The sequence below is a fragment of the Tiliqua scincoides genome, chromosome 2, assembly GCF_035046505.1.
Source record: "Tiliqua scincoides isolate rTilSci1 chromosome 2, rTilSci1.hap2, whole genome shotgun sequence".
NCBI classification, from domain to species: domain Eukaryota; kingdom Metazoa; phylum Chordata; class Lepidosauria; order Squamata; family Scincidae; genus Tiliqua; species Tiliqua scincoides.
This window is the reverse complement of record NC_089822.1, coordinates 206,547,500-206,569,128: the sequence shown is the minus strand read 5'-3', so window position 1 is coordinate 206,569,128 and position 21,629 is coordinate 206,547,500. Positions and strand designations below refer to the sequence as shown.

Genomic DNA, 21,629 nt, shown 5'->3' with positions numbered 1-21,629 from the left:
CTAGATGCTGTGCCAGAACCACTATTCAGAGCATGATACCATATTTCGAGACTGAAGGTTGCCAACTTACAGTTTTACTCAATGAAATATCTACACAAGGTGCACCTAGGTTCCTGTAAATCCATGAGACATGCCCTCTTATGTGCACAAATTATGGACAGCTACCACAGCATAAATGAAATACATTATCCAAAAAATGTGAAGGAATGAAAGTCACCTTTTTTGTGCATTGTGTGACAGAAAGGCAAGTTATAGTTCTCCAAATATACTGTATAAGCAAACCTGAACCATCACCAAATATACTTGACTATATCTTCCAAATGGTGAAGTCCGGGGGCACAGCTACAGATCTTGGAACCTGGAGTAGTGACTTCATGATATCATGCAACGTCACAACATCACTTATGGGTTCTCCTGGAAGAGAAGGATGTGGTACCTATGGGATCTGGGTAAATGCCCTTTTCTCCTCTTTCAATAGAAAGCAAAACACTAAGTGGCAGTAGACAGCATCTTTGCTGGGCGTCATGCAGCATTCCCTCACGTAACACTCCAGCATAGTATCCTGGGTGTACCACCTTCGCTTGCTATGGCACTGGTGAAGTCCATCCACTTAGGAAAGGGGCAGATAAAACCATACAAATAGCTTGCAGAATTCAACGATGAACTAGGGCAGGGATTTCCAAACTTTGCAGTGCTGTTTGGAAACCTCTGCCGTTGGTCACAAAGATCTAGTGGTGCTGGAGGCCTCTCTCAGCTTGGCGATTCACTCTACAGGCCTCTGAATGACTGTTAGAAGCAGTGGCTTCCAAAAACTGGAAGTGGCTTACAGTGGCTTCTGAGGACCGCAGAGACTTATAGAGTGGATCGACAGGCCAGGAGAAGCCTCTGGAGGCTATGGTATGTAATAGGGCTTCTGGAATGGCTTCCATTTAGAGAAAAACCAATGCAAGGGCAGGCAGGATGGCCCACGTGGTGACCCATCATGCTTGGGCTTATGACCCACCTGTGGATAGCAACCCACACTTTGGGAAGTGCTGAACTAGTTCAAACATGGTGGTATTATTAAGTAAAACCTTTGAAGTTTCTCAAGCCATGCTTGAATCCCTCATGATCTGGTTCCCTGGAATAGAAATTGTCCACATTTCCAAATGTGCAACAATTCTTAGCTGACTCTCAAAACACAATCAGAAAAACCAAACTTCATAGAAACTATTTAATTGGTAAACAAACAAACAAAAAAGCATTTTATTGACTTTCTATTCAAGCATTTTTTTCTGTTTAAAATAACAAGTGAGGAGACACAATTGGTAGCAAAACCATAGCAGGGCCAAAGAACTAAAGCAGTGATTTTCAACCTTTTTCATCTCACAGCACACATCTCACAGCACAGCACAAGGCACTAAAATGGTCAAGGCACACTACCAGGTTTTTGACAATTGACAAGGCACACCATGCTGCCAGTGGGGGATTCACATCTCCCATTGGCCCTATTAATAAATGACCTTCCCCCAAATTCCTGCGGCACACCTGTGGACCACTCACAGCACACCAGTGTGCCACGGCACAGTGGTTGAAAATGCCTGAACTAAAGCTTCCTAGTTTCTTTGGCACAGATTCTGCTATGTTCTGCAGCCTTCCCTGAAACCTTTTTTTTAAAAAAAGGAATGCAACCCACACTCTTAAAATGGTCCTTAAAAGAAATGCAATCGAATAATCTTAACAGCACATACAATAATTCAAACTTCAACAACAAAATACCTGACTACAACCCACAAAAGCTGTTATACATGCAGAAAAAGATATTGATATGTGCACAGAAACTGCAATACAACATATTCCACAATGATAAAACCCAGATAACTCCAAAAACCCATCCTTTTGGAGACGAAGAACATACAAAAAAATTTACACTCACATTTTCCTACATCTTTTATCTTTATCTTAGATCTTAACTCCCAGTTAGTACAATACATCATGGTCGTCTCGATACTGCATGTGCAGAATGCTGGACTATAGCCTAATTACGATTAGCAATTTAAATTAGCAAATTAAGGTTAAGATTAGCAATTTTAAAATAAATTATTTTATCACTTGGATGTCCCCTGTTCTATGGATTTTCATTCCTTAGAGGTGAATAGTGAGGGGATTGGAGATACAGCTTTCCCTGATGTTGTGTCCTCCCTCTTAAATTCCATCATAGGAAGATCCAGAGGGCAAATTCATTGCTGACGCTTGAATACAAAGTAAAAACCTATTTATTTCAGCATATATTTGGGGGGGGGGGGGGGAGGAGGAATAGTGCTTGGCTCTTTTTGTTTAAGAATTCTTGCTGCTGCATTTTGTTATACATTGTTCTAGCTCTTTTAGGGCGCAATCCTAACAGGGACTTGGGCCAGCACAAGTCCCTTACGCCGGCCCAGGAGTGTCGCAGAAGCGTTGTAAAGAACATTTGAGCCACTCCGCTGAGAGTTGGGCCGGTGCAGGCACATGTGCTGGCCTCCCTGCGCTGTGTGGGCCCTGGGGACAGGGTGAGTTGTGCCAGCCAAGCTTGGCTGGCGCAGGGCTCTAGGAGGGGGGAATGGCGAGGGTGGGGAGGAAGTGGGAGGGAGGCTTTCTGAGGTGGGAGGGAGGCTTTCTGAGGCAGGCAGTGGACATTCCCAGGGCTAGGCAGGCAGGGAGTGGGAGGAGGGGCCAAAACCCAGTGGTTAAGCCAGATACCAACCACCATTTCCTGGGTGGCATGGAGCAGCCTGTGGCTGCTCCGTTCTGTTCAGATCTGCACCACCTCCTGAGGTGGCTCAGATTCCGAGTAGACCCATTAGGGCCACTGCAGTGCGACATGGGTAAGGGGAAGCTATTCCCCTTGCCTCGAGCTGCACTGCTTCTGGCCCCAAACTGCGCTGGATACAGCACAGGTCCACCGGCCTGCCTATTCCAGCACAAGTTAGGATGGGGCTGTTAATTTTACTATCTTTGACTATTACAAAGCACTTTGCATACAATCACTAGAAAATTGGGGTATAAATATTTTAATTAATTTATAGTTAAATAATACAAATCTTAGTTTCAATATAAAGTTTTTCTCCGCACATTATAGTTACACTTCTTCCACCATAAGATATCTTACCATTTTGTACAGATCAGAAACACTAATTTGATCAGAATCCACTACTTCAAAGTCCTTTCGTGGAACAAGATCCAAGCCCAAATGCCTGCAAAGAAAAAGAAATATACAACAATAATCAATTAAATGTATTTTGCATTGTGCAGCCTACAAATCACAAAAAGGTAACTTTGCCACTAGAAATTGTAATTTGTGCGCTAAAGATTTGTTATGTTTATTTAAACCCCCCAAAAAATTAGCCCTAAAAAATGTTTTTTTCAAAGTAGTATATAGGTGGACTCTTATTATCCATGAGGGTTCCGTTCTTGGAGACCTCGTGGATACCGAATTCCATGTGATATCAAATCACACAGATTTTGGGGTTCACTGAGCTCTGAACGTGACTGGAGCCTTGCTCTGGTTGCACCCGGGGCTGTTCTGAGGTCCCCATAAGCGTTTGGAAGGTGTCTTCCAGTTTCACCCTCCGACGCTTTCAGGGGTCTCAGAAAGGCCCCCTGAAGCATTGGAAGGCAAAATCGGAAGTTGCCTTCCAACACTTTTGGGGGCCTTTCTGAGGCCCATGGAGGCTGCGCGCAGCCTCTACAGGCCTCAGAAGAGCCTCCGGAAGTGACCAGATCACAGCTCTGGTTGCCTCCAAAGGCTTCAAGTTGGGCCAAATGTGGCTCAGCAGGGGTCCAGAGGACCTTCATTGAGTCAATTCTGCAGATTAAAAATACATGGATATGTAAGCTCAACCTGTACATCCTTGCCCATGTATTAGTACTTTCACTATAAGGATTTTCACTTATCCATACTACATATATTAAGATAATCCCTTTCTAACCACACCAAGATTTCTGGTGTAAGGTCCCTTGTGGAAGCAAGGTGCATCTCCCATTTTACCCAATACGTACACCTCCCCATCTCTTTGAGCTCTGGAGACAGAGGCCTTGCATGCCCGGAAAGAAGTTTCGGGAGGTCAGACTGAATCCCCTAGTAGGACAGAAGTCCAGAAAAGTCCCCTTTCTTAGGCACAAAGCAAACGGTAGACCTGGCTTCCACCTCAAGATCCCCAAAGGAGGCTAGGTCAGTGGCACATTTGACAACCTGGGTGTACATGACACTTAGGAAAGACCACTCCCCGGCCCACCCTTGGTATGCTACTGATTGATTCTACAGTTTGCTGCAACTGGAGATGGAATGTTGCACAGGTGGAGATGGAATGTCTTTATCTGTGCTAAAGAGCCAAAGCAAATTTTCCTGACTAGGATCTTTCAGTGGGATTTGTTTCTGATGGAAGTTCTAACAGACAGCTATAATCAGACCTAGAAATAAATTTTTCCTGAAATCTAATTGGAATACAACTTTCCCCACAGTGAGCAGTAGCAGAGGTTGGCCCTAAAAGACCAAGACAAATCCAAAATTCTCACATTTTAAATTATATCACCTCTGCCTCCTTAAACCTATAAAAAATAGAGGAAGGGTATTAAAATTTGTATTCAGATTCCAGCAGGAAGACTGTTTTCAAATTTTGTTATAAAAGACTTCAAATTAGTTAAAACAAACAGTACTCATACTTACTCATTACCCCAGTCCAATCGTACGGTGAGGTGTCTCTTAACTTCTCGTACTTGATCCTGGGTCAAGTGACCTGACAGTAGCTGTCTGCGAAGATCGATTAGTTCATTCATCACATGACGCAGTTTGTAGAAGAGATCTATCTTATGTTTCTGTGACAATTTTATGGTGAATAAGGAGAGAAAAAAATTGAAGTTTTATTTGCAAGATTTTAAATCAACTGTACTATACAGGTGCAACTTTGTTATACTGATTACTGATATACTGATATACTGATATCAGGTGCAACTGATTTTTTATACACATATTTGACAACACGAATGGCCACTGCAAAAGAGATGGAATGTGCTGATCCCTGGAGAAGGGGAAAAATGCATCCCTTTAAAATCAGTTTTTAAAACTGCTTTTCTTACTATCATAGAGAGAGTCATGCAAGCGATTGCAGGTATAACCTGATTATCCATAGATTTTTCTATCTCAACTTGAGGAGAAAGGCCCTTTAAATTTAAGGGAAAAAGTCTTTAACAATAGCTTTGTTAATTTGAGATAGGGCAGCCGGCTGATTCTCTCTCCAAGGCAAAGCGAACCCTCCCTTTCCCTGACCATGTGAAAGAAAGATCACTTTGTTCTGGGTGAAAGGAGGGGTCCTTGGCTCACCTGGAGAGAGACTGGTTGATGGATTGTCTGCCTAATCACTCTGTCTTAACATCACAAAGGTCAGCAAGGCTGTTTTAAAATCATCAGAGCAAAGGGACTTTGTTTTTTAAACTGATTTGCTTTAGTGCGTTTTTTGTCATTCACATGAGTTCTCCAAATGGAACCCATTGAGAATAATGACACTCAACCTGTACACACATTTTAGAGTTTTCAAGTGTATGGCTGTAGCATCACATTTATTTGTATAAGAGAAGATTCCATGTAAACACAGATCCTAGTTACTATTTTCTGGTCAGCTCACTCATCAATTCAGTGCACCTTTACTTAAGAATAACACTCATGGAAAGCAATGGGTCTACTTCTGAGTAAATTCTACTGCAACTATGTGTAGCTGTGCTTACTCATGCTCAGTCCTTGTCGCTTGCCTCTCTGCTGTGAATTGAATACTCCCAATTATGTGTTGTATTTTATATGCAGAGCCTCTGGCTTAACATACCAAGCAACTTAAAGAAAGATTTGATTACAGGTTCTCCAAGTGTGTTGTTTACAGTAGATACGCTAATACTGTTTACAAAACGGTTGTAAAGAATTTTAAAAGTTAACAAATAAAAATATCTTATTTGTTAACAAATATCTTATCTTAACAAATAAAAGATCTTATTATCTTTTACCACATTTTAAATAGAGACTGTATAATTCATAAATAACAATTACTGACAGGTTATTTTTCAGGATCTAGCTTTGGGTAAAATCAGATAAAATTAGTTAGACACCCCTCTAAGTTTAATCCCCCTCCCAACTTATCTGAGCGTCATACAAAATGCCATGATTTTTTGGCTCAATACCTGACCTCGACTTATCTGTGAGATCAGATTATTCTCAGGTATCTGCAGTGCTTTCCTAAATGCATCTAGTTAGGAATACAGTACTTATAGTTTGCCACTTTCATTGTCCCAGGAATCCTGATCTTTGCACTTATTAAGAAGTGGGTGTACCTTCCACAAATCAACACACTAGATATCATAGCAGACGAGAAATACAGGTGAGTATTCCCTGTGCTTGAATGTAATGGGCAGCACAATCCAAACTGGTCATTGAGCTGGGTGCAGTCCCCCTGGGGCCCTGAGCGTCAGTGGTAGCAGCACACGCCGTATACAAACCCGCCTCCTGACCAGCCCAGCTTTACACCAGGCTGCTCAGATCTGAGCCAGCTAAATAGCTGGCACAGATCCAAGTAGCCCCATAGAGGTGGCTGGGGTTTTACACAGGATAAGGGGAAAAATATACCCTCACCCTGTGATGACTGCCAGCAGTCTCCTAATCTGCACAGTAAACAGCACAGGCCATGTGACCTGGCTGTTCTGGCACAGGTTAGGTTTGGGCTGTTAGGTTTCATAGTACCGTAGATACTCGACTATAAAATTTTTGCCAAGTAATCAAGCTCCAATTATCACTTCGCCTTATCTCCGAGTCAATCAGAGGGCAGAGCCTTTCAGCTCTGAAAAGTTTAGTTTCGCCCTTTATTAGAAGCAACGCAGAGATTTGTTTCTATAGTAACTTTGCTCGGAAATTCCAGCCAAAGTTAACTTTATATTCTCCTCTGTTCCATTTTGCAAATGCTTTTGCAGCCTAGTTCTGTTTTGCTAAATGCAAGGCTTTAGTAGAGATCTGTTTTTTGAAACACCAGGATGGGATCCTCCTTCCCAGGCTATAATTCAGTGCACTATTACTTAAGAATAACACCCATGGAAAGCAGTGGGTCTACTTCTGTGTAAAAAGGGTTGCAAATATATGCAGCTGCATCTCTCTGCTGTGAATTGAATTGCACACACTCAGTTACGTGTTATGGGTTGTATGTTGTATGTAGAGATTCTGGCTTAACACACCAGACGCCTAAAGGTGGATTTGATTCATGGATCTCCTGCAGTGGATCCTAAACCTTTTCACTTGCATATCCCTTGGCAGCCCATTTCCATAAACTGTGCCCTTCATATTAGCAAAATGTTTGTAATTAATAATACAAGCCTTCGTCTCCTCCATATGAAAGCCCAGACTTCATGTATTCATCAGTGTTTTCTCTTTTCATCTGTTTGAAGAACAGAAGACTCTGCCTTTGCACTGTTTTGCACCAGAAGTGTCCTGAGAAATTCTGGGTGATTGATCACTTTCTATAATAAGTTTCAGCTTTTTTAATGTGCTGGTTTTCAATCACTGTTTCATACATGAATTGATGACCAAAAACTAGCTATTGGCGGGGCTTTCACAGTCAGCTAGCTACCTTCCTTCCTGCCTTGCTGGCCCTTCAAAGCATTCTGGAGCACAACCTGCCTTTTTCTGCCATTATTACATTCTTTTTCAAGTACCCCTAAAGGTCCTGTTGAGTACACCTAGGAGTACATGAATCCTAGGTTGGGAACCATTGTTCTACTGGTATGTGGTTTACAGTGCACGGATAGTGTTTACGAAAAGGTGGTGAAGACCAGAATTTTAAAAACATAAAAATGTATCATTTTCATTTACTATGTTTTTAATAAATTAGAGACTATACAGTTCTTAGGTAACAATTAGTGGTCAGTTATTTTTCAGGATCTGGCCTCAGGTAAAATCAGTCAAAACTATAGTCAGACACCCCCCTAAGTTTAACCCCCGACTTATCTGAGGGTCACAGAAAATTCCATAATTTTTGAAAGAGCCTGCCCTCGACTTATCTGTGGGATCAGCTTATGGGTGAGTGTGTGCGGTGTTATAAAGTTGTTTGAATGGAGGAATGGAATCCACCCCTTTACCTATACAGGCACCCCTTTACCTGGATAGCCCAATGGATAGGCACGTGCCAGTCTCAACATGAGCTTAGGTACACCAAACCTGTGGTCAGCAGGACCACAAATGCACATAGCTAGCTGGTTATATGGCATTTCAAACAAAGGACAAAAGCACAAAGAGTTTCTGCCAGGATCAGGAGAGGCATTTAACTCTCTCTCCTCATGCTGCAGTCCCAACAAAAATTTTCCTATCCATCCTGATAGGAGACTACTGAGGCTGGGGCTCAGTACTGGGGCTACTGAGAGCCCCAAGAGTGAAGCTTCCTTCTGTATTAATGAAAGCTTCTGTGCTAGGGTATAGCAACTTCATGGGAAGGTTTTTTTGTCACTACCTCAGAGGGAAGGGAAAGGGTTAAATGCCTCTCCCTGCACACAGGGATTATAATCCTGATCAAATGGGGGGTATCCTGCAGGTGCTATTTTAGTTACAAATAGGAAACAAATGCAAGCCCAAAGTTCATGATATGATTCTCTCCCTGAAGCTAAGCCAGACTAGCCAGTAAGCAAGCAGACAACCCTTTTTTCTGATTTAAAAACCCATCTCAAAACAATAAAATGAAAGTGAAGCATGATAAAAATTAAAGCTCCTGAATGCAAGACTGATGCAAGATATAAAAAGAAAGCGTTCATAAAAGAAACGACAAGACTTTAAATTGTGAATATGTTGATTTTTAAAGCATCATTTCAGCCACAAGCCTTTTCTTCAGTTACGGAAAAAAACAAATGAGAAAGTTACATAAGCTTGTTCTATTTCCACAGAAGGCTTCATATCACATTTTACCTTATTTTGCATAAATTTTGTGAAATGTGTAGAAAATTAGTGCAGGTTATAGAACATAAAACCTGTTTTCTTACATAAACAATATTTAGTCCTCAAATCTGGATTACAGAGAATCCTCAATTTAATGGACCTCAATTCAACAGACTTCAAAAATAACAGACATTTTCCAATGTTCGAAGAAGTCTGTTAAACCTGTTTTCAGCAGTAGCATCAAGAGAGTGCTTTAAGGCTATACTACAATACTATACACAATTTCCTGGAAGTGAGCCTTATTAAACACAATGAGAAATACTTCTGAGTAAATATCAGAAGGCATACAACCTTCCAGAGAGTGCTTGGTGCTGCTGCTCTGCCTTTGATCAGGGTGCTCTAGGAATGAAGATGTTCGTCCATTCCCCAAGATCCACTAGGAATGGAGACATGATGAGTGGCCTGAGGAATGGAAAAATATCTTCATTCCTAGAGTCTCCTGGTTGAAGACAGAGTGAGAGTGCCAGGATCAGTGCTGAGGGTGACTTAGAAGGTAGGCTTGCCTGCCCTGAGCCCCTTCCAACATCTATAATAAGAGTGTTTCCTTTGTCCTACCGCTCTATTCTCCATCAGGGCATATTCCTCCAATTCTAGAGCACCCTGATGTAGCACAGAGCAAAGGTGGCACCATTAGGGAGTTTTCTACGGTAGAGGTTTAATGAAATAATGGAGGGAAGAGGTGTCGGGATTTAACAAACTTCTGGCAGTATGATACCCCTTCCCCTATTAAACTGAGGGCTTACGTATTTCAATTAATAACCAATTAATAAAATATTTAAAAACATTAAAAATTGCCAACCCAAAGATTCAAGTATTCTAAACTTTCTTCTGATTCATTGTGAAATAATATGAACGACCGCCCCACTCCTGTATGTCTCAAGAGGCTAATGCAGTTACCATAGATACTTGCCTATAAATTGATCTCACACATAAGTTGAGGGCAGGTTTTGAGCAAAAAAAAAAATCATGGAATTTACTATGACCATTGAATACTTTGGGGGTTAAACTTAGGGGTGTCTAACTACAGGTTGAGACTAATTATTCACATGGGTTCCTTTCCAAGCACTCAGTGGATTAAAAAAAAAAAAGGCACTATAGCAAATCGATTTAAAAAACAAAGTTTCTTTGCTCCAGTGATTGAAAAACAGCCTTGCTGACCTTTTGACTCTAAGATAAGAGTCATTAAGAAGACAATCCATCAGCATTTCACTCAGCCCCTCCCTTCACCAATGCAAAATGATCACCTTTCTTTCAGGTGCTGGGGGAAGGGAGGGGTCTGCAGGAGAGAGAAGGATTGATGGTTAGCCTGCTGCCCTCTCTCTCTCTCTCATTAAGAAGGCTGTTGTTAAAGGACTGTTCAGTTTTTAAAACTGATTTTAAAGGGATGCATTTTTCCCCTTCTCCAGGGATCAGCACATTGCTTCTCATTTGCAGTGGCCATTCGTGTTGAGTCAAATTTGTGTGTAAAAAATCCGTGTCTAAATAGGCTGGACCTGTATAATTATGTTTGATTTTACCTGGCGCCAGATCCTGAAAAATAACCGACCAGTAATGGTTACTTAAGAACTGTACAGTCTCTATTAAGAATTTAGTTAAAGATTCTAAGATATATTTTATTCATAAACCTTTTAAATTCTGGTTTTCACAACCTTTTTGTAAACACTATCAGCGTAAGTGCATGTAAACTTTCTCTTTCATGTTTTTCTCTTTTTATGCTTGAAGCAATGCCTAAGGGAGAGCTTATGGCAAAGAGGGGAATCTTCCTCAGAGCTGTCCCTGGAGGGGAATGAGGAAGATGCGGACAGTGGGCTAGGAGATCTATGCCTTTTCTTAGGCTTTTGGACATGGTTTTCCTGACCAGAAAGTGGAGGTGGGATTTTAGGGCCCCATCCACAGCAGAGATTTGGGAGCAAAGTATCCCCCTACTCTGCCATAACAGGTTCCCCAGTACCTGCAGCGGGTCATACCCAGTCTGACTGTGATGTTGCTGCTCTCTACTGCGGTGTACAGTCCTGGGCCGCAGAGATGGAGAGCTCCTGGGACTTGTCCTGACAGAAATCTCCCAGACCCGGCAGCAGGCGTTCTGAAAATGGTGGGCTGCCAACCAGAGAAGAAGGTACAGTGCCAACTGGTGCTGACCTCCCTGCCAGAGCCTTTCCTCCCAGCCGTCACAACGTGCCTTGTGGCACATTTCTGGTAGCCATTGCCAGGTCAACACGCGGGCAACCAGCACTGCCCGGCATTTGGATTGGGCTGCCTGTCACCCAAAGGCGCCTCATAAGAAATATGCTTTCCTCATAAGAAATACGCTTCATCCACCTAATCATTTTGGCTGCTCTCTTCTACATCGTTTTCTAGCTCTATGATATTCTTTACGAGATGTAGTCACCTGAATGTACTCAGTATTCCAAATTAAAATACACCACAGATACTTATAAAGGCATGATAGTATTAGCAGTTTTATTTTTGAATTCTTTTCTAATGATCTCTAGCGTAGCATTTGCCCCTTCACTGCTACCACACAATGGGTCAATATTTTCATTGAACTGACCACCACAACCACCATCTCATTCCTTGTTAGCCACTGACAGTTCAGATCCCATCAGTGTAAATGTGAAGTTGGGATTTTTGCCAATGTGCATAAACTTACATCTTTTAATACTGAGTGGTATCTGTCATTTGGTTACCAAAACACCCAGTTTGGAGAGATCCTTTCAGAACTCCTCCTAATCCGTATTGAATTTTGCCACCCTGAACAATTTGGTTATATCTGCAACCTTGCCATCTCTCTGCTTATACCTCAATCCAGATCTTTCATGAATAAGTTAAACAGCACTAGTAACAATACAGTTCCTTGGGGGATTGCTTCTTACTTCTTAAAGCAGCATTTTCCAAATTATACATAACTCGTCGGTGTGTTGTAACTTGATGCTCAGTATTCTGCTTTAACACTTTTGGTAGCCTCTAGAGGCCACTTCTGAGTTGCACCAAGTCAGCAACCCACTCCATTTACTTCTGCAGGCCCCAGAATGCCTCCCAAAAGCATCTGGAATCAACTTCCAGTTTGCAGATGCAACTTCTAGTTTGTGTTCTGGGACCCACAGAGGCCAATGGAGTGGGTTGCAGGCCCAGTGCAACTCGGAAGCAACCTCCAGAAGCTATCAAAAGTGCTTTGCAGCAGAACATTATCAGGTCGTGACCCACAGCAGAAGACGAAGTGGGTTGCGGCACAGAAAAATTTGGAAACCACTGTCTTAGAAAATATCCAGGATATTTGATTAATTAAATAAATACACTAAAAAGACAATGACACAAAGTTACTGACAGTTCTTGCCATCTTTTTCTGTACAATCCAGCTCATCTCCCTCGGTCATCAGAAAAGACCCTTTTAAAGGTGACAATGCCTATGGAGGTGGGAGAGGCAGTGGCAAAAAAGATGGCCTTCCTGGAAGTGGTACCAACTTTATGGAACTCCCTCCTTCTCAATTTACAAACTGCTCTCTCATAAGAGGCTTTTGGGGGGGGGGGGCATAAAGACATTTTTTAAGATCAGCCGACATAAGGCTCTGAGGAGGGCAGGGAAATGGAGAGGAAGAGGCGGGAGGGAGCATTCTGGGGTGGGGGGAGGGTGGGCGGAGGGCGTTCCAGGGGGCGGGTGGGTGGGAGGCAGATATGCTGGATCCTAGTCCCCATTCCTGAGCAGTGCAGAACGGCTGGAAGCCGCTCCACTCTCCTCAGATTTATACCACCTCCAGAGATGGCGCAAGTCCAAGGAGATCCATTGGAGCTGCGGTGGCTTACCCGGGGGTAAGGAAAAGAGTTTCCCCTTACCTCCGGCTGGGCCACTTTGGACCTCTATCTTGCGCTGGATACAGCACAGGCCTCCTGGCCTGCTGTTCCAGCGCAAGACAGAATTGTGCTGTAAGGCACTTGGGTGCCTCTCAGGGAAAAAAAATAAAGATATAAAGATAGTAAGTAAGTAAATAAAGACTTATGCTGTACACATCAGCATGACTTATTTATACAAAGCTCAAACCTTGGCAACTGGTTTTTAGTAATGTTTTTGACTCTCTTTCACAAGTCAGTAAGGGTCCAATGCTATTCAACTTTCCTGAGTTGGTGCAGCTGCACTGAAGCCCCTAGGTAAAGGAATAAACATTCCCTTACCTTGAGGAGGCCTCAGGTGACTGCCCACCATCACCATAGAATGTAGTGCATGCTCCATTGGCAAGGTTGCATCAGTACTAGAGATAGGATTAGGCCCTAGGACGATTGCAACGATTACACCATCAGCATGCAATGTAATTGTTTTTCAATATACCTACCACATATAATTGCTTCCAGAGAACAGCCCATTCCTGGAGTGTTGCTGTAACTTCAGTGATAACAGAATCTTCAAGTGGAACAACAGTTTCATACTGCCTGTAAAATATCCCAATTGTAAAATATCAAAAATCATTACAAAAGTTTACATGAAAATGTATTTTGTATTAAAGACTGTAGCACATTTTGAAAATAAATTGTTCAAAATCATTAATTTCATTTTACTTGGAGTTTAAAGCAGTAAATTGAACTCTCATTTATTCAAGGGTTTTTTGTGTTCCACTTGTAATTAATTACTGTGCTACCCATTGCAAAACACATAAATGAGAGGGAAAGTATGAATTCTAAATTATCCCTCCTGTTACACATACTTAGTTACACAAAGTCAATTTTGAGGGCAATTTTAGCCTTGACATTTACTGGCTAAGCCACATTTCTACATATTTCACTCCAAAAACTCAGGGCACAACCCAGAGGAGACAATGGGCTGGCATAAGTTCCTTACACTGGCCCCAGTGTGTCGCCAACAAGCCATAAGACACATCTGCAATGACTCACGAGCTGACTGAGATAGCATGGAGGCTATATCCAGCCCTGCACCTGGTCAGTAAGTGCCATTCTGGGGAGGCCAGTATGGACAGAGGGAGGGAAGGACAGGGGCATTTCGGGGCAGGGGGAGCGTGGACAGTGGGCGGATCGTGGACAGACCAGGCCCAAGAGGGGGGTGGGACTGCTCTCTAGCACTTAGGCGGCATCCTAACTCCCTCCCCCCCCCCAAGCAGCCTGGCACCAGCTGGCCAGTTCCAGCACAGGAAAGGATTTGGCTGTCAGACTTTGTTAGCTTTTGATTGAGGGGAACCAGAGCAGTGTCCACTGAAACAAAGCTGCCTGACTCGAGGGAAGGAAATAGTTATGAATCTTGCACACCAGAAACAGTGGCCAGCTTCCTTCCCAAAGAACCAATCAGGCCATCCAGTTAGGTGTATCTGTACAATAGGAGGAATATGTCTTGACCATTGTCTTGGATAGCATCCACTGTAAGATTGGTACATGTTAGTGTGTCTCAGGGGGTGTCAGTTTCTAATGAAGGATTCAGGTATATTTTGTATAAGCAGGCAGATCTCAGAGCTACCTGTCATGTGACAACCTGTTGTCTACTAGTAGAGTGAAAGGTTGACATGACAGCAGTTGACTGAGCAGCAGCAGTTGACTGAGCAGCAGCCAGCTTTTATTGTTATATCATTGCAAAAGGGTGCTTTGGCAACATAGGTAAGTTGCAGGAGGGCTCTGAATAGAGGGAGAAGAAAGCTGCAGAGAGTAATAGCCTAAAAAGAAGAGAATCCTAGGCTCTCCAGCATGTTGGAGTATGCAGAATGTATGAGAAAGTCAGAATCTTGCTTTGAGGGGCCCAAAAAGCTAGTCAATTGCAGTGAGAAAGCAGGCAGATGGTACTCTTTGGAAGGCTGGTTGAACAGACACTCAAGTCTCAGGTCAGGTTTCAGATGCACACAAGTACTTCTAAAAAAAATTGAAGACTTTTACCAGTGCCCTGGCAGTCAATGATCCCCAGCTCAGCAACTCAAGATTCTGCTTCAGGTAATCTGTTTTGATGACAGCAAGTGAAGCACTACAACTCTCTTCAGGGACCAGTGTATATTTATTTTATGTATGTATTTAAAATACTTATATGCTCTTCAAAAACTAAGATACCTAAGGCTGCTCATAAACAATACCATAAAAACTATAGATACAAAAAAGCAGTGCATATGGAAACGAACTGGGGGGAGCAACTAAAGGAAGAAGAATAAATTACACCGATAGTTCTTTAGCACCATTGGAAGGACACCAGTGAGGAGGCAATTCTTAGTTTTATTAGAAGGGAGTTCTAAAGTTGTAGTGCCATCTTTGGTGACATATGCAAGAGAGCCCCTCCAGATGACCTCAGGGGGCTGGTCTACACATAGGGGAGAAGACAATCCAGACAACCTTGCCCAAGTTATGAAAGGCCACAATCAGCAAGTTGAATTGCATCTAGAAGCAAACTGGCATCCGGTGCAATCACAAGAAAAGCAGATCAAAAGAGTCACATGCCACTTCCCCAAGACCACACAGGCCTCTGCATTAATTTAATTGCAGTGTCAGGCCTCCCTGTGGGGGAGGGGAGGTCCTGCCCAGCCTTTCCGAGGGGGACCCCCTTGTGGAGGCCTCAGAACAGTTCACCAGAAGAAGGGGGGGGTTGTGTCACCCAGTTCCCCCTCTTTGGGTTGGCAGCATTTGCCAGTCAGGAGCAGGAGCTGCTAGCAGCAGATCCTCCTGCCTGCTCTTCTGACTCCCAACTGCCTTGTCATCCCTGGCCTCCAGGTTTATGTAGGGCAGGCCCCTCCCCTTTGGCCCCTCCCCTTCCCTCACAGGGATGGTACAAAAAGGGCCTGTCTCTGAGACTGCCCTCCCCTGGGATTACCACAACGCCTCCCCTTCCTCTCTCTGTTTCCCTTCCATCTCCTCTCACCTGGAGCTGCCAGGGTTGTTCCTGAGAGGGCTGGGAAGGCTGCTGCCTCAGCTCTGGTCTCTGCCTTTGGGGGGTGGGCTGGCCCTGCCCACCTGGGTCCTGTAGCTCTGCAGACGACTCAGGGAGGTCCAGCTGTGGGCTCCTGATGTCATAGCCAGGTGCCCTGCCTGGCAAGGCAGGCCCTGGCTGGTTGGGCGAAGGAATGCTCCCCTTCCCCCCCAAGGCGGGGGAGGAGCGATTGCCCAGCAGCCGAATGGCCTGCGTCCTGTCTCTCCCCCCCCTCCTCCAAGGCGGGGGGCGAAGCGGGGGGTTTAGCACGCAGTGTTCCTCTGCTGTGCCTTGCCGCCCACAGGAGTGCCCAGGCAGCCTATGGGGAGGTGGCCCCATGTTCCACCGGCTTCCTCCCTGATCCTCTGGCCCAGAAGCCTTCTCCCTGGGTAAGTTGGGGACTTGTGGGAGGAGGGGAACCCCGACAGCAGTTTCCAGAGAGTCCTCAAGAGTAGCTCCACAGAGACCAAACTGCAATAGACTTGAAGTTACCTGTGCACGGACCACTGTGGTCAGGTCTGTTTGATGCAGGTAGGGTCAATTTGTGTACCAGCCAAAGCTGAGCAAATGCCCACCTAGCTACCACCATTACCAGATTATCCAGGAGCAAAGATTCAAAATGGTAAACCTGCTCCTGTAGAGAGCATAACCCCATTCAGAATACAAGTGGGACCTCGGTATCTACTGATTTGGCATCCACTGATTTGACTGATCCCTGATACCAGGGTCCACCTTTACATGCCTTGTAACAAGGAAAAAAAGCACCAAAATCCCATTTCCTACCTTCACACTGCTAAACCACACTTGTTACAAGCTCATCAGGCTAAAAGATAGCTTTAAAGACCCACTTCTGAGTTCTTTTGCTTCTCCACTGTCACCCCAGAATACATCGGTACAGACACTATACCATATTCAGTCACTAGGTGGAGTGAATAATGGAATCCAATTGAATAATTTTCATTAATTTCTTGCTCCTCCATTGTCACCCCAGAATGCATTGTTATAGACAGTATACCGCATTTAGTCACTAGATGGGGTGAATAATGGAATCTAATTAGACTAGAGGGGGACTAGATTGGTTACCGCTAGTACCAACAAAGATCTAAAGACAAGCTTCCCAAACCGGGGCATCATGACACCCCAGCCAGGGAAGACCAGGCGCTGCCCCTCAGCACCTGGAAAATTCTGGACTGGAGTAACCAGCAGTAAGTGCTCCCCCCAGCCAGCAGTGAGGCTTTTCAGGGAGGGGAGAGGGGAGGGCGGAACTGGGTGAAGGGAGGATGGACTGAGGGGAGGACTGGGGACAGTGGCAGAGTCTGCCACTGAATTCTATGCCCCTTCCAGTGCCTGGAAGTCCAGCATGTGGCTCTTTGGTTCTGCGCCTGCTAAACAATGGATGCAGATATGAGGAGGTCCATTGCTGACAAAGGGCAAGGGAACAATTGTTCCCTTAACACTGAGGTATTCAATCTGTGCGTTGGGCCTCCCTAGGATGGCGTGGCTAGCCTCCAGGGGCGTCCTGAGGCATCTTGGGGAGAGAGGTGGCCACAGCTGCTCAGCTTAGCTGCACATGCTGCTTCCCTACTTGCTGCTTTTCTGCAGCTGTGTACGAGGTGGGTGGGGCAGTGTGAGGTGGGCAGGGCATGTGAAACAAAGAGAAGGCTGGCTGGGCAGCTGCAGAGGGGTGCATTTGGGGAAACGTTACAGATCTGTAAGTTTAACAAGTTACTATGTATAGTCTTTTAACAATGACAGTAAATGGGACTTACCCCTGGGTAAGTGCAGGTAGGATTGCAAAAAATTTTCCTGCCTGATGCCACTTTCAGTCACAAAAATCACTTCCAGTGGGCCCTGACAGATCTCTCTCTCTCTCTCTCTCTCTCTCTCTCTCTCTCTACACACACACACACACACACACACACACACACACACACACACACACACACACACACACACACATATGAGTTTTTCTGTCCTAAATTACAACACGTGAACAAAATTTGGAATAAGGTCTAGATTGCCTCACAATTGCTTTCAGAAAAAGTGCAGAGATTAGAGCTTACAATTTTTAATTTACATCAGTTACCTAATTAGGTCATATTGATCAATATCAACTGATGGTTTAAGGTCAACTCATGCACATCTACCCCATATAGAAACATGAAAGGAGATAGTTTGGCTTTCAAAGAACTGTTCTGAGTGAACTCTCAATAATTAGGATTTTCTCCCATTTATTAGAAAAAAATCTGATTTTCATCTATGTTCACAATAATTTTAATTAATAACTCAATCCTATCCAGGCTGGATGATGTCCACGTGCCTCTTCCACTGGCACTGACTGTCATAAAGCAGTTAGTGCCAACCATGAAAAGTAATCTAGCAGCACACTACTCAGTGCATTGCCAGAGATGCTGGCAGAAAGGCCTTCTCAGTGGCACCAGTGAATCCAGAACTACCCGCTGCCAAAGGTAAGGTGGTGGGAGAGGGTAGAACGGGGCCAAAGGAGGGTGAAATGACACTGTGACAGGGACAGGGGGATGGACAGATCAGGTCCATGAAGGAGGCCAGTTCAGCAGCAGTGGCAGCCATCTAATCCTAACCCCCTTCTCAGACCTGATCCCATGGCACAGGTCTACATGGACCTGTACCAGCTATTTAGCTAGCACAGGTTAGAGCAGACACCCCCCCCCCCACATGCCACAGAAGCTTACCCTCGGTTGTTCCCTTCACCAGAGGATATCTCCGCAACTGCTCCCCTACCAGCCAGATGTAGCAGAGGCCATTTTGGCACTTCTGCACTGGGGGAGGGGAATAGAATTGAGATCTAAGTACTTGAAGCAGAGAGATTCCTTCATAATAAGGAGAATATGGTTTTATAATAAGTATATACAGCAGTAATAAGGAATATTCAAACATTCATATGGTTTCCAATATTGAATGTTTGCTTAATAAACCATTACTTCCATGGCAATACCAAACAGATAAAGATGCTCTTTTTAAGAAATTCTCTATCTCTGATCAGGTGATATGTTATAGAATACGAATTAGTTAGTGTCCCTCAAAAATGGCCTCTTTACTACTGCCTGCCCATATATCAACAACTAGCAAGTATACAAGAGGAATGTTCATTCCTTGAACTCAGCAAGTCAAATTAAGTGGTTTCCTGGAAGCACAATATTTGCAAATACATACTCAGTTTCCGTTAACAGAATTACAATAGAATTTAAGGACTATGCTATGGTATTAACCACGTTAAATAAAATATCTTCTCCGTTTAAATAAAATGTTAATAACGCCAAATGAAATATGTGGGGATTGTATCTTTTTGGTTTTTCTTTTTATCCACATAAATATCACTGTTAAAAACAAAAAGAGGATACTCACCCTCTGTTACTGACAACTGCCTTTTTCAAATGAATATAATTAGCAGGAAAGATCCCCTGCAACAGAAAATAATTTTACATTAAAAAAAACCAGGCAAGGGCAATTTAATAGAACCTAGTCAAATGCATAGGTTGCTACCGATCAGAAATTCTGAAGTCAACACATTTGATTTTACAATAGAAAATATACAACTATTAACCACTTTCACAAAATACCACTTCTGAAGCAAAGATTAAATTTACAATAAAACTCTTAATTTGGAACTGCAATAGAATATAAATGTACATGTTCTCTCTAACAATAATTGTTTTTCTCAATACCCAAACTTCTGGAATAGTCAGCTCAATACATAGATTTTTTCCATTGTAATTATTTTTGTTGTTGAAATCTAAATTGAAAATAATTAATATTATAAACTAATTTCATAGTATTGCATGTGTACGTATATAGAGAGACAGAATATATATAGAGAGAGAAAGCGCACACATGTGCATGTCAGAGGAAGACTTGGGTATTACCACCAATCACAAATGGATAGTACTCTTAGGGCCCAATCTTATGGTGCCCAATACTAGTGCTGCAGCCCTGGCATTGGCGGTAGATGTCACAAAAGTGCAGGGAGGCACTTCACCGCTGGCAGAGGAGTGATGCAATGCCGGAGGAGAGACCCATGCCAGTTGGCACTGGGTCTCTGCACTGGCAGGATGCAGAAGAGGAGTGCCAGTGGGTGTCCCCGCAAAGCAGTGGGAAGGTTTTTCAGAGTGCCGGAGAGTGAGAGGAAGGTGGGGAGGGTGCTAAATTGAGCAGACAGAAGGAGAGAGGGCCAGAGGGCAGATCAGACATGGAAGGGGGAAACGGCTGGTGGCAGAGACTGATGCCGAATCCTATCCCCCCTCCCAAGCTGCAGAACCCAACATAGATCTCGTCAGTTCTGTGCCAACTCATGAGCTCGTGCAGATCCAAGGAGACCCATTGGGGCTAGCAGAGTTCTATGCAGATTAACGGAATTAGGTTCCCTTACCCTGAGAAGTTCTCTGGAGGCTGCTCTAGCTCCACGGGATACATACGTGCCCATTTCAGTACAGTTTGACCCAGTGCAATACTATGCATGACTACTAAAAAGTACATGTATAGAATTCCAGCCTTATTAACAAAGGTTCACTGTAAATATATATGCATCAAACTCAGTTTTGACAAACATCCTAAGGCTTTCATGATCAGTGAGATTTTAATGGACCATGGTCTCAAAACCCGGACAATTTAAATTTTAAAGATAATCTCTGTTTGTTAAGCACAGAATGAATTCTCACCTTCACGTTGGGCTTCTTAATTGAAACACCTCTGTACCACCCTGGAATAAGACAAAATGAACCAGGTTAAAATGGATTTATACTCTTTATAGACTTAATTAAAATATAGTTAGCAATTAATACTTCTGTACATCTTCTTAGTAGTCCCACAGGCTGAGCCAGGGACAAAGCTAACTAGTTGGTTCATGGAAAGTTGCAGACAGCCAACGCAGGTGTCTCTGTTTCAGCAGTGCATACATGCTAGGGATTCCAGCTCGTTCCAGGACTGTGTTGTTTGGAACTTTGTCCTGCCAGGTGATGCCAAGAAACTGGCTTAATAGCACACTGAAAGAAACTTAACATGTTTTCAAAACATTTCTTCAAAGCAAACATACCTTACCTTATTAGGATATTTTCAAGAATTTATGGAAGTTTATTACCAGCAACTACAGCATAGGAGTATAGAAACATGAAATTCAATACCTAATCTAGATTAGCGCACTTAAAAAAAAAAAAAACTTGACACTGTTACTACAAAATAATGAGGCCAAGGTTCAAATATTTCTGGACAGATGGTTAATAAACATGTTGACCCCCTTTCTGTCTGACCCCTTTTCCGACTGGATTACTAACAATAATGCTCCAGTCATTCTTATGGAAAGTGGGTCAGATTAGGTTTTACTAAGTATTTGAATCATCATGGTACCTACCGTATTTATCGGCGTATAACACGCACAGGCGTATAACACGCATCTTCATTTTAAGAGGGAAATTTCAGGAAAAAAATAAGGGTAGCTCAGAACTTTTTTTTATTAATATTATTACCACATATAAGGTAAATAATGTAAAAGGACAGTAAAAGCAACTGTTTTAACAAAAGAAACTTGGATATTTTGTTTTTACAAAAGTTTACTCAGAAATCACTATCTGGGAAACCAAGAAACTCTTCATCTTCACTGCTATCTTCAAAATCGCAATGAACACTGCTGCTTTCACTGCTACTATCTTCATAAATCAGCTCATCTTCTTCACCATCCAAAGCATTACTTATGCCACCTCACCTCAATCCCTCCCCCTCCCCTCCCCAAAGAAAGGGTCTCCACTT

General features: G+C 43.3%; 1 protein-coding gene across 5 annotated transcripts in view; it reads right to left on the bottom strand.

Moving 5' to 3' along the window:
- Positions 1–21,629, bottom strand: part of DOCK3 (dedicator of cytokinesis 3) — a 282,465-nt gene that overhangs the window by 227,345 nt on the left and 33,491 nt on the right. For all 5 annotated transcript variants that reach the window (XM_066613546.1, XM_066613549.1, XM_066613547.1 and 2 more), the window contains exons 3-7: positions 20,546–20,586; positions 19,236–19,291; positions 13,297–13,393; positions 4,685–4,833; positions 3,128–3,212 (exon numbers count right to left, since the gene is read on the bottom strand). In XM_066613546.1, coding sequence (XP_066469643.1) covers positions 3,128–3,212; positions 4,685–4,833; positions 13,297–13,393; positions 19,236–19,291; positions 20,546–20,586 — 428 coding nt within the window. The remainder of the gene's footprint in view (positions 1–3,127; positions 3,213–4,684; positions 4,834–13,296; positions 13,394–19,235; positions 19,292–20,545; positions 20,587–21,629) is intronic.